The sequence below is a fragment of the Felis catus genome, chromosome C2 (assembly GCF_018350175.1).
Source record: "Felis catus isolate Fca126 chromosome C2, F.catus_Fca126_mat1.0, whole genome shotgun sequence".
Lineage (NCBI taxonomy): Eukaryota > Metazoa > Chordata > Mammalia > Carnivora > Felidae > Felis > Felis catus.
Genome location: NC_058376.1, coordinates 145,594,322 through 145,608,123, shown reverse-complemented (window position 1 = coordinate 145,608,123; position 13,802 = coordinate 145,594,322). Strand labels below are relative to the sequence as shown.

At 39.2% G+C, this 13,802-nt stretch overlaps 1 protein-coding gene and 1 long non-coding RNA gene across 17 annotated transcripts in view; one reads left to right on the top strand and one right to left on the bottom strand.

The window, feature by feature from the left end:
- RBMS3 (RNA binding motif single stranded interacting protein 3) overlaps positions 1–13,802 on the bottom strand; it is a 1,326,374-nt gene that overhangs the window by 49,950 nt on the left and 1,262,622 nt on the right. The window contains exon 16 of one of the 13 annotated variants that reach the window (XM_045036415.1): positions 9,327–9,502. The exons of the other annotated variants lie outside the window; for them this stretch is intronic. Within the exon in view, the coding sequence (XP_044892350.1) occupies positions 9,494–9,502 (9 nt within the window). The 3' untranslated portion in view covers positions 9,327–9,493. Of the gene's footprint in view, positions 1–9,326; positions 9,503–13,802 lie in introns of those variants that run through there. 13 annotated transcript variants of the gene reach the window in all.
- Positions 1–13,802, top strand: part of LOC109491556 — a 93,698-nt gene that overhangs the window by 71,572 nt on the left and 8,324 nt on the right. The window lies entirely within an intron of this gene.

Below are 13,802 nucleotides of genomic sequence, written 5' to 3'. Positions count from 1 at the left end.
AGGAGTCTCCACTCACTTATGTAATTATAGCTCATCTTGCTCCCCAAAAGGATTTAAGGTGGCTTCCAAAATTGTATAAAGCGTTGTAGTCTCAAATAAGTGAGAAAAATGAGATGAAGGGAAAAAAGTAAGATGAAGTGAACGGAGCTAATAAAATCTGTACCCTTAAAATTCATCAGAGTTAGTTAGCAACGGATTACATGATTCACCATGTCTATTAGGTAAGAAAATAAATCAGATTCATAGACGAATAATTCCTAGTATGGAGGCAAGAGAGAAATTTCTCCCATGGGTCAGAAAAGAGCAGATACTGTGTAGTCTAAGGAGCAAAAACTTTAAGCAAAGCAAATTTCCAAGGGCTGTTATTATAGTGTCCTTCAAATGGAAGTTAATGGCATTGTGCCAATGCATACTTGAGAAAAAGCTGTTTTTCAGGGGGTCACTGGGACACAGAATTCCAAGTAAAACAACTTCTTCAGCTTAATCTAGGGTTATAATTTAGAATAACTAAGGAGAATGGATATACTGCAGATTATCCAAATAGTCCTCCAAACATATTATGTTCTTTTAGCCAAAGTTCTGAAAGGTATAAGTGTCAGTGACTTTGGAATTATTGTACTTTTTGACAAGGACTTGCAATATAGCTTTCTTTGCTGTTGGTAACACATAAGCCCCAATGCTGAACTTGGCACTGGATAGATAGAGTCAAATTGAAGAGGCTAAGAATTTCAGAAAACCCACTCACTCCATCAAAAATAAACTTCCCACTATTTGGAGGTTAGCTGCAGGAAAGATAAGATTCTTCTCAGAAAAAGTTTAGGTCTACACTCACAAAGAGACCAATGAGCAATCATCACACTGTGGTTACACAGTATGACACAGTTTTAACGCCCAGGTCCCTGTAGAACAATCTCTGTAAGCCATCTATCACTTTGAGTAGTGTAACATTTCTGGTATGTACTAGTATGCAAGTTTGAGTGTTGGTATTAGAAAAGTTGCCTTTAGACTCAGAGATCTAATCTGTATCCTCTCCCTGACAGTGAAAGAATAGAGTAGGGATCAGCATTTACTAAGGTAACTCTCAGTTGTTACCTTAAGATCACATCCTTGCAGATCAAGTTAAAGTAAAAATGTTAATCTCAAAGTTTATTCAGGCATTTGTGTGAAGGCTGAATAAGAAACGGAGAGGCCAGCTATTGACATTACATTACAGTAATAAAATTAGAAGGTAACAATGACCCAACCTGGGCTGGGGTAACAGAATGGAATGGGATGGCAGATTCCAAGTATATTGTGAAATTTATAAGAAAAATGAAAGTTGCATGTAGGGAAGAGTGAGCCAAAATGTCTCCAAGGTTTGAAGTGCAATTGCTTGGAAGAAAAATGTCTTGTCAGTTTATAAGAGATTTTCTATTCTACTCCAAGCTCAGTTCAGTATTAAATCATATGGTTCTCACCCAAAAGGAAGAGCTGTACTCCAAGCCACCATCAAAGACCATAGCAATCCTAAACTCATAGATACACTCAATGTTGAAAATCTTGTCTTGGAGAAATAATACTGATAATGGTTTGTTCGAACCCTAGGGAAGTCTGTGGGAGAAAGTAGACTGGGAGGAAAGATTATGAGTCTTGAATTGTGAATATGGAGTCTGGGCTTCAGTGGGCCAGCAAAGGGTGGTGTAAGTGGAAGGGGAAACTTTTGGGAGGTATCTAGAAACAAGGGCACAGAACTCAGAGGATGGGATGAACAGTAGAGATTTGGAGGCCATCTACGTGACAGTTAAAGCTGAGGAGGTAGATGACTTCACTCAGAAGAGAGGAAAAGCAAAGTGCCCTAAGACCAGCACCCTGGGAAACAAGATAGAAAGGACCTACACCGTTTTGTTTTTTTGTTTTTGTTTTTGTTTGAGCAGAGGAAATACCACCAATGGATAAGTATATGTTGAAGAAGGTGTGTGTGGGATCACTGCTGTAAGAACGTCAGAGGATAAGACACAAAAACAACACCGTAGAAGGAAGGGTTAACGTTGGCAAAGACAAGGCTATGACTTGACAAAATACAGGAGGACAGGAAGAGAGGGAGAATGAAGAAACAGACATTTGAACTACATCTGTGGGGGATCAGATCAAATATGGTATCCATCATCTCATAAAGGAGAAGGTAGCCGTATTCTGAGCATAAATGGCAAGACTGTTTGGAACTTGAGAAGGTTGCAAAGTTTGAAACAGCTGAAGGAGGATAAATTTGAGTGGGGGTCCAGCTGAGCTTGTGAAGAAGCATTTTGTAGAGGACACAGAAACTTCCTTACTGGATGGTTGGGACAATCAAATGTAACACATCAATCCACGTTAAGTACTTAGCACAGCACCTTGAACATAAGGTATTCTTCATGTACACAGATTCATTTTTATATTAGCAGTACATTCCATATATACTCAACGCTTATGATAAACAAAACACATTTTGACCTTTCTCATGTTTGTATTTACATTTTATCAAGGCCATTGAATGTTCTATTTTTGTCAGGCAACATTATAATTGCCCTTTAGATAAGGAAAGAATTTATGGAAATCTTTCAAATGATCTTTAATTAGCTGGTAGCTATTAGCAAGGTCATAGTATTCCCAATTAAACAATTTTTGAGGATTATCAACAATTATCAGACAAGAACAGTTGATGACTGGGGGATAAAAGACAGAGGGAGGCAAGGGCATTTTGCAAACCTAAAAATAATTAAACACCTCCTTGTTCTGTCTAACGTGTGTGACTACCGCATCATTACCAATGGCAACTCCAGCTTTCTTTGTTCCTCTCCCTTAATAGACAATACTTGCTCAGACCCCCAAGCACTCACTTGCCCCCGCTTCCTGATAGCACCCACTGCAGAATAAACTGTCACTTCACGAAGCCCTTCCCCAAATCATACTGTACAAGCTCGAATCCTTTAAGCCCCTCCAAACTCCCTCGTCTGAGATCCTCCACGGTTCACCTACAACTTCTCCCCCATTTTTCAAGTTAGTAAATCTAATTTGACTCTAGTTGGTCTCTGGTCTTCTTTGGCTAGTAGGCTTTAATCTTCCAGAACAAATATCTCAAAAATCTCAATGATTTTTTTAAACTAACTCCACATATTGGATTTGCTAAAGTAACTGCTCAATTAGGAATGAAATTCCCATTTCCTGAATCTGGAGTCCTATGCTTTCCCAGACCTAAGTCTCTTGGGCAGCCTGCTGGATGCAGGCAGGCACATAAAGTAATTAAATTTATGCCTTTTAGTGGCCTGCAATCCATTACCCTGAATGCAACTCGGTTTGGTTGCCAGCTGAAATATGTCCTTTGCATGTAAATTAAAGGGCACCATTGGTTTGAAATCTTTTCAACTTCTTGTTTTCCATTTTTAAGGAAACTTGATGGGAAGTGGCTATAGTTTTTGATATGTAGTATCTAGGTCAGATAGCTGATGGCTTTCCAATCAATATTGTATCAAAGCTAAATCGTAGTGTACCAAAGTGCACAGTTCAGACAAGTAAAAAAAGGACTGGACCGATAAGAAATAATATACTTGTTGTGATACGTTCCACATTATCAAAATGAATACAAGTTAGTGGTAGAAAAGCAGGATGTGTAAGCAATATCTTGGGTGGCAAATGTGACTTTGAAAAATCACCACCATGATTTTGGCAGGAATAAATATTCTGTGATCTGCAGCCTGGGCAAACAAATTGCCTCCAAAACCAGGAGATTTTGCTTTAAATGTACATTTTTAAAGGCATAGGCACATACATTTTCATGCATAATTTTATATTTATATATATAACATACATAATTTATGGAAGTTAGACTTAATATCCACATGTAATTAAAGTCCATTATATATGGCCCCAACGTCGAACATATTTTCTCAATTCCAGAAACCACAAGAGACTGGATTTTTCCCATTAAATAAACTGAGAAGGTTTTAGGTTGTTTCAAGTGCTGCATGCAAGGGCTACAATATATCATTTGAAACGTGATTTCAATATGGAAAGTGTTAAAAGCAGCAGTCAAGTGGTTGCGGAGATACTCCTGGTCGGTGGAGAATGAATTCACACAAACAATTAAGACTGACTTGAGACTACAGAATCGCTCAAAAATTCTATGCCACTTTAATCGAGAAATATGTGTTCTCTCAGTTCCATCACAAATGCCACGCTGTTGAGATCTAATGAATAGAAGTGGGGAAAATTGCAGAGGTCACTACCGCTACCCCTGCAGCCCATATCATTACACTCATCACTGGCATCATCTTTATATGAATCCATTCATGTTTTCCTGGTCTATAAAATAGCTCCCCAGTATTATATCTATTGAAAGACTGTGCTATTAACATTTTAGCAAATGATACAAGTTTAAAAAAAATTTTTTTTATTGTTTATTTACTTGTGAGAGAGAGAGAGAGAGAGAGAGAGAGAGACAGTGTGAGCTGGGTGGGGCAGAGAGAGAGGGAGACACAGAATCCGAAGAAAGCTCCAGGCTCTGAGCTGTCAGCACAGAGCCCGATGTGAGGCTCGAACTCACAAACTGTGAGATCATGACCTGAGCTGAGGTCGGATGCCCAACCGACTGAGCCACCCAGGTGCCCTGCAGATGATACAAGTTTTAAAGAAATATTTCACAAAGCTTAGGAAAAAATTAAAAACATATGATAATCATTTAATGCACTCTTTTAGTTTCACGTGCATGTTTAGGACTCAAAATCCTTAATGGTTGTTCAATTCTGTCACCTTTTTCACTTTATAAATATTATTTTTTCAGGATGTTAAAAAAAGCCTTAAATTTTATTTATTGTATTGATTCAACTGATAATAGTTCAGATAATAGGGAAGAGAGATGAACCCCTCTAATATTTCTCCTATTGTTAGATATTGGGTTAGGAATCTCTATTTTACAACAGCTTTGGTTCAGTCTCTTATGGCAAATGTAAGGTAAGTGATGCTTCAAAAAGCCTAACCTACTTCTCTGAAGGCAGGGAAAGGAAGAGGAAAGGAAGCTTCAATTACTTGATATCTATTATGACCCAGGTAGGTAGTGAGTACTTTAGATCATGATCTCAATTAATCCTCATAGGAGTTTAATGCGCTATCTGTACTTAAGGAGAGGAAGAGTTAAGCTTCAGAAAATTTAAGTAGCTGTTATTGTGAAATAATTATTAAATAGTTGGACCAGGAATCACGTACACCTTCTTGGTTCTGAAAGCCACTTCTCAGTATTATGCCACACTTTTTCCTATTCAGAGTTGCATGGGTGTGAATGAATGAAAGCAGTGCCTCCTGGCCAATTTTTAGATCAGATGAACACATAATCACAATCATCTTCATTTTATCTTGCCACTAAGACTATAGCACACAAACTTCCCTGAGCTCATTAGTATTTTTTCATTTTTTTTTTAACCATAAATGTTAGAGCTTTTGTATTTCCAAGTCAAATCTGGGAAGGGTTTAAATAATGAAGCACTATATTAAAAAGCACAATTAAAAACACCAGTAATCAATGAAGAGTTGAGAGCGATCAAGAGAACATGCTTGGGGCACCTGGGTGGCTCAGTCAGTTGAGTGTCTCACTTTGGCTCAGGTCGTGATCTCACGGTTTGTGAGTTTGAGCCCCGCATCAGGCTCTGTGCTGACAGCTCAGAGTCTGGAGCCTGCTTCGGATTCTGTCTCTCTCTCTTCCCCTTCCCTGCTTGTTCCCTCTTTCTCTCTCTCTCTCTCTCTCAAAAATAAACAACTACTAAAAAAAGAGAGAACACACCACCGGGAACATTTGGAATATACTTTATCTGACTCGAACTGCCCTGATGGCTAGGGCCAAAAGGGAAATAGATTAAGTCATGTGTTTTAGAATGTGAGTTAAAAGAAGGATATCTGTTCATCTGGAGAGAGATACTTGCCGAGGCACTGAACTCAAGCAGCAATTCATCATGTACTTCTTTATATAAGGAACATTTGGTAAAATAATGGACAATTACTTCTGTTGTAGTGTCTCCAGAAAGCTAGTGATATTAAGTGTCCGTGTCATGTGTCACCCTTCTCAGAAAGAAGAGGTTAAACATTACATTTTAACTCTGAGAAAGCATTTCTATAGGGATGTGCAATCATACGGTTCAGGTATTTTGCTTTCTGATAAACTAATTTAACACCGAGTCTAGAGAAATGTTAGCACGCCTGTCAGGCCGTGTCTCTCCAGTATCAGATGTCTCAAGGCTGCCTCCGGCAAGTGCTGAATCACAGTCGATTCAGGGCTGGATTCTCTGGCAGGAACCTCGCGTGCCCACTTTACGCTGTTGATTACATGTACCAGATGTGCTGATTCCTGCACACGCAATTAGCTTCCTTTAAAATTGATCCTTGCCTCGCAAATGCTCTCTTCCTCTGCTGCCATTGCAGAGTGTCGCCTCTGTAGCTGACTGGAGTACTAAGTGACACTAAGAGCTGCGGTTGGGTGTGCACTGAGCCCATCGCTGCTCCTCAAGGAGGATTCTGTCGAAAGGAGATAGCATTTTGGATTCTGCCTTCGCATGCCACGTGTGTGCAGCATTACCAAGTGGAATATTCTCTGCCCCTGCCACAGAAGGTCAGTCCTATCTCCAGCCCTCCCAGGTCTGCCCTATGCCGTGTTAAATCTTCGCACAAACCCAGGAAAGCTTCCCTGAGAGCAAAGCTGAGTATGGTACTCGGGGAAGTGGTTACCCAGGGGGAAACAGGATTAACTAGCTAGTGCTGATAGGTCAAGAATGACTTCAGTGGACACCAATCAACCACAGAAGCCATGAGAATTCCAGCCTCGGTGGTGTGACAAAGATGTAAAATACATTTTCTTTTTACTACAAATCTGTTGGGATGACAGATCTCTTACCTTCTCTATAAATTTCTAGAAGCATAGAATTCTAAGGCTGTCAAGAGGATATTACACAGGATATATATTTAATTTTCCTGTTTGATAATCCTCCATTGCTGGTACAAATAAGTCCCAGGAAACCAATATATGATGAGTATGTGAAAAATATAAAAGGTACTTATAGTTTTAATACTTCAGTACCACAAACTATGCTGCACACACTAAAATACTAAGAAATGTCGCTCTCAGTCTTTATCTCAACCTCTCCTATCTCTGCCTTTCTGATGTTTCATGTGCCTTTCATGAAATTAAAAAAAAAAACACAAAAAATGCCAATTTTAAAATGAAATGTCCTTTGTGCTTATTGTGATGTCAGTCATAGCATTCAATTTGGAATACTTACAAAAACAAATTGATCAGAGCAGGAATGGGCAAACTACATAGTCCATAGGCCAAATCCAGCTTATTGCCTATTTTTATAAATAAAGCTTTATTGGTATATAGCCATGCTCATCCATTTACACATAGTCTGTGGCTGTTTCTGCCCCTATGGCAGAGTAGTTATGATACACTGTATGGCCATCAAAGCCTAAAATATTTGTAGTATGGACCTTTACAGAAAAAAAAAAAACTTGGTGGATCAGAAAATAAGGCATAAAACTTTGCAACCTTCTACCCCAACTACCTCCATACCCATTCCCCCCCAAAACTGGGTTAAATTAGTGATGCTTATACATCAGAACAGTCTGTTTGCTTAAGCTCCCTTTAGTTATCAGTTACTTGAATAAAGCAATAAAAATTGTGGCCCCATAGGAAAAGTCTCTAAGGCTTTATGGTTGTAATGTAGTGAACAATATAAATGCACTAGCAGGAACGCGGTACAGCGTGCACATGCCTGTTTGTCAATTACTCATCCAAAATATGTTCTGCAAACTGCTTTTATGGTGTCTGTGGCATGCTGTGCTATATGACAAGTCTTTCCAACCCCGGGCTCTGTCGTTAGATTCTATGTTCTTTGAAGGCAATGGGTACATTTCTATTTTATGCCATCTAGCCTTGCTTCCTTGTAGCGCTATAGGAGCTCAGTAAATATTAGCGGAACGAGTGAATAATAAGTAGAACAAAGTCTTATTAGAATTTATTGAAAAGAAACCAGCAATTAGTACATTTAAACAAATGCAATTTTGTAATTAAAATAGATGTGCAGTATTTGAGCAAAGAAATGAAACTGATTTTCATGCATGGCTTGTAGGAACACATAACTCTGTGTCAGGTCTTTTACAGTAAATACAATTTAATGGCTAATTGTTGCTAATTGGAGGTACTAATGGACCTAATTTTTAATTAAGAGATGGAAATCATTTGTAATTAGCTCGTGGTAGCCACGAAAACAAATTTTGTTCAGAGAACAAATGGTGTTTTGTTCTCTGAAGGGGCTTGAACATGTCCCCGCCCCTAATTATGGGCTAGTTTTAGAAAATGATTCCCACCCCCCTCCCAATAATAATAGTGGAATTAAAAAAATTAAAGTGATTCCCACCCAAGAAGAGGCAGTATATAGATAGGCTTCAACCAAATCTTTGGGAGACAGCATCACCAATTCCAAACTACTGAGGCTCTCCAATGCAAACTGATGTTATTGGCTAGTGAAAACAGTGTGCAACAAAGCTGTATGCTGTTTTAGCAATGAACTTGTCCTTAATCTGGACAAGTATCCCTGGGAAGGACTTCACTTTTTTTTTTTAATTTTTTTTAACTGTTTGTTTATTCTTGAGAGATACAGAGAGACAGAGCAGGAGCAGGGGAGGGGCTGAGAGAGACACACACACAGAATCCAAAGTAGGCTCCAGGCTCTGGGTTGTTAGCACACAGCCCACCAGCACGGGGCTCGAACTCATGTACCACGAGATTATGCCCTGAGCTGAAGTCAGACACCTAACCGACTGAGCCACCCAGGCACCCCTGAAAAGGACTTCATTCTTAGAGCATGACTCCCTGTCCAGAGACCTGACTCTTAAGGACTTCGTATTTGACTGCTGAGTGTAACTATATTGTGATTTACATATGCTTTTTCTGTGAAACCTCATTGTGAAGTTGTCCTGATAACACTGACTATTCTCAGCCTATTTTAGCTGGTATGTAGAAAAGATACGACAGGAAATGAATATATGCTCCATAATTGATGCATTCCTTTGCATTTTTGGCTTCTTTTTTATTTTTTCATTTTTCCCAAACACAAGTTCAAATTTTGAACTCTAAGGTTTTTAGAAAAGAAGAATGGAGAGGCACCTGGGTGGCTCAGTTGGTTAAGTGTCTTACTCTTGATTTCGGCTCAGGTCATGATCTGACAGTTCCTTTGTTCAAGCCCCACGTTGGGCTCTGCGCTGACAGCATGCAGCCTGCTTGGGATTTTCTCTCTCTCTCTCTCTCTCTCTCTCTCTCTCTCTCTCTCTTTCTCTCTGCCCCTCCCATGCTTGCTCTCTATCTCAAAAATAAACAAAAAAAAATTAAAAAACAAAAAAAAAAGAAAAGGAGAATGGATTTTGTTTCTACTTCAGTTCTCTGTCCATAGCAGTCTTTTGCTTGATTTCTTGATGATGTCCTTCAGAAAAATTCAGATCAGAGCAGCTGGAATAGAAATTTGACAACAAATTTGACAACAAATAGGAGTTTTCCTACGTTCCTCCTAAAATCCAACGGTGCCTAGAAAAAAAAATGATGTATTCTCCATTTTTTCATTCAAATTTGCCTAAAAGAGGATCTTTTTAAGAGGTTACAATCATTAAGGAAAAGAAACACTACCAAGAGAACAGGTTCCTGTGATTCTGCGTGAAAATATACAGGGTAGTTCCAGCCTTCTGTCTGCAGTCCTTGAAATGAGCTCAGTAAGGTGGAGCAGAGACTTGGACAAGGAACGGTGCCTCCTATGAAGGAAATCTAGGAGTCCATTTCCCAAACGGTAGCTACTTCTCTTAGACATCGCCACACTTGCCGTACCCCTGTTCTTCCTGAATTACTGTTGGTTTACTTATTTTATGTATGTATTCACAGGGCGCCTGAGTGGCTCGGTCGGTTAAGTGTTCAACTCTTGGTCTCAGCTCAGGTCATGGTCTCATGGTTGGTGAGTTCGAGCTCTGCGTTGGGCTCTGTGCAGAGCCTGCTTGAGATTCTCTCCCTCTCTCTGCCCTTCCCCCACTCTTTCTTTCTTTCTCTCTCTCTCCCAAATAAACTTAAAAAAATGTATTCACATTTTAACTGTTTACCTTAAACTTTTCCTCAGCAAAGCATCCCTTGAGCTATGTGTTTGATGGACTTATTCTACATTATTCAAATTCACATTGAACTAACCATACAGCTGCTGAAGTAAAAATATCAAGTTTGAGTCCCTGCACTCCTAAAATCATGTGAAGCATCATAGTGATACACAAATCATGCCCTGAAGAACACTGATCCAATATACTCTTCTCCGTTTAATTAGGTCTGTATTCCAAGTATTCTGGAAAGAACTTCATTCTTTAAAATTCTGAGGGGAAAAGTCTTTAGGGTTTTTGTAATGTGTTCCAGAAATGTTCTATCAATTCTTTCAGTGATGGGCCCACATCTTATTAGTATCAAAAAACAAACAAAAAATTCAGGCATACAAAGTACTTCAAAAGTGGCCTCTTCTGTTCCTACTACTTGATTTCTTTAACTCTGTCACCTTCACCTCATTTCCACCTTTTGGCCACTTGCTCTCATGACCTTGACTTTGCTGAGAAACAGTTCATTATCTGTAATCTGAAATCCATCTTCCCTGTTTCTCCCTCTCGCCCACCCCACACAGCCCTCTATTCTCTTTCTATTGATCTGGGAAACTGCGGTTTGTCACTCAATCACTCTCTTCCCAATATTGTCAGCACATATTGGCCTTTTTCTCACTGCAGTCAGTAAAACCTTAGCCCTGGATTAATCCACCTGTCTGCCTTCCTGGCCACTGATCACCACAGTGGAAAATCAAACATCCTCACAGATTGGCATCACAAAAATCCATAATCTTTAGCTTCTGATGAACTTACAGTACTGCCCCTCAAACTTTGTATGTGTTGGTAATTGGCTTTCTTACTCCACAGTTTTCCAGATCTCTCTTCTCTTAGATCCTTTCCCATGCCATTTCCCACCTGCTCTCAGAAGATGTCACTTAATACTTCACATCCTAATAGTATTTATCTCATGAAAAGTCATTTGATTTCCTATTCCTACTTTTACGGACTTATAGGCACAAACATCATGCCTTCCTCCTGCCCTCCCACATTCCCACAAGAGATGTCTGCCTTCCTCATTGACCTGGTTCTATCACTCCTGCCTTTTATGAATTACATCTTCAAACTTGAGAATGCTTTCCTGGCTTCTTTCTGTCATGACCAAATATTTCCCACCTGAAAGAATCTTAAAAAATCAGTACATCAATCAATTCCATTCTCCATTTGTTTGGTTTTATCTTCTCTACTCTTTTTCAAAGCCAAATCTGTTCAGTTTCTGGCACTTGCTACATCTACTTCCTTTAAGGATATTCACTATCTCTGCCCTTCCCCTCACCACCACCCCATTAAATTGACTAGTGCTCTCTATGTAACTACATCCAATGACTTCTTTTAAGGACTCATCTTACTGCACAGTCCTCTCTTGAAGAACTTTCAACTTGCTTTGGCTTCGTTTGAAACCTTATAATCTTGGTTTTCCTTCTGTGTCTGTAGTTGTCTTTCCCAATCTTTATTTTAGGCTCCTTTTTTCTGTACGCTTTGTATTTTCAAGGATCTGCCTACTTCTCTTCATTCTAAGCACATTCTCTGGGTGACGTGACTTAATTCCATGGTTAACTTTAAAAATCATCTCTAGCTAAGAGCTGTCTTCTAAGCTCCAGACACACATATCCACATATTCATTGATTATTTCCATTTGGATGCCTCATAGACCTCTCAAGCTCAACATGTACTACATTGAACTTGGCTTCTTTCCTGCAAAACTTGATCATCTGTCCTCTGGTTCAGATCTCAGCAAATGACATCTCAGGCCATTGAGTTGCCAGGAACTTAAGGAACTATCTCAACTCTTGTCTATCCTTCTATTCTGACAGCCAGTCAGTTAATATGTCACAAGTTTGTTAACACTCCATTCTCATTTCCACAGCTTGAGCACATGCTAATTTCATTTCATACTTGGGTTCTTGAGTTCTGGTCCCCTTTTCTAGTTTTGGGTCTCTTCAATGCAATCACCACACTGTATCTAGGTGGTCATGTCAGTCTCCAACTTAACACCTTTTAGTGTTTATTGCCATCAGGATAGAGCTCAAGTAACCATATCTGTTGATTTTGCTCCCATCTTATTTCTCCAGGCTTGTATTCTCTATTCCCCATCTCTGTGTCTCTGCCCCAATGGACCATCTCTAGTTCCTTGAATTTGCCCTACCCTGCTAACCATGAGCCTTTGTATATGCTGCCCCCTTGGTCTGAAGCTTTTCTTCTCCAACTTATTTTTTACTTGGATAATCCCCACGTATTCTTATGTCTCCACTTAGAGGTTTCTTCTCCTTTTCCTGAATTCTCTACTGTATGTTGATGTTTCTCTTTGTGCCACCACAATACCTTGTAACAAGAATGATTAATATACTTGTTGCTAATAACATTTGAACACTTATTTTATGCCAGCATCTGTTCTCAGTGGGCTATGTGTCTTAACACCTGTAATGCTCACAGTAACCTTATGAGGTAATTGTTGTCATTTCTTCAGATAAGTGATATAAGCTACAGAGAAGTAATTTTCACAAGGTTCTACAACTAGTGACATATGTAGATTTTTAACTTAGGCACCTTATTGAAGAATTTACAAACTTAAACATATTTGTCTATATAGAAACAATTTTGAACTGTATTGTAATCATCTGTTTGTACCTAAATTCCTAATTCAACCCTAGGTTCTTAGAAGGAAGCTGTATCCCTAGCCCCCACCACAATGATGGCCACATAGTATGCTCCCGGTAAATATTATTTGAATAAATAAAAGAACAAGGTGACCTGTGACTCAAAAAGAGTCCTTGCCTAAAATCAGATTTAACCTGACCTAGCCTATTCATCCCCAAAATGCCAGGTAACTGACTACCAGCAAATCACCCTACACATTTTTGTCTCCAAGACTTTACAGATCCTGTCCTGTTCCCTTTGTGTGCCTTTCCCACTCTTGTTCAACTGCTCAAGTCCTATTTGCCCTTCCCAATCCAGCTCAGAATTCACCTTATTCCTGATCTTCTTTTTAGATTCTAGATTTTGGCTCCTTCATACTTTACACATTGAAACATCACAAGCAGTGACAACCACCATAACAGCAATATTAAATTAGACCATGATTTTTTTTTTTTTTACCATTGGTCCATTTTCTAGTCATCTTTGTATCCAAGTGTAGTGTCTAGCACTCAGAAGGTTTTCAATAAGTGTTTGATACTCAGTTGACTAAATGATATTAGGTTGGGTTATGTCTCTGTAGATCACGAAGCAGATGCCTTGAACTCAGATACATTATGGCAGTTGAGTCAGCTCTGGCACCTGCCAAAGAACCGATTATTATTTGAATTGTCCAAAATGGGCATATTGGGAGATATGAGAGGAAACTGTTACAACACCTCTGTCTGTTTTATGTGACTGGTTTGGTCAATGGTTGGACAAAGGATACACTATTTTTCAAAAGTCATTCAAGTTATGCCCACCGGATAACTGACAAACTCTTGGGAGGTAAGTCTCTTTTTATTTAGCTGTAGACCAAAGATGCCAAAGATGTCCATGCAAATTGGCAAAATGTCAAACCACCACTCCAAACTTGTAAGGGGGAAGTGACTGTACCACTCCCCACTCCCCATGTTATTATTTTTTATTATGTCTATATTAGTCTCTTCCTTCAT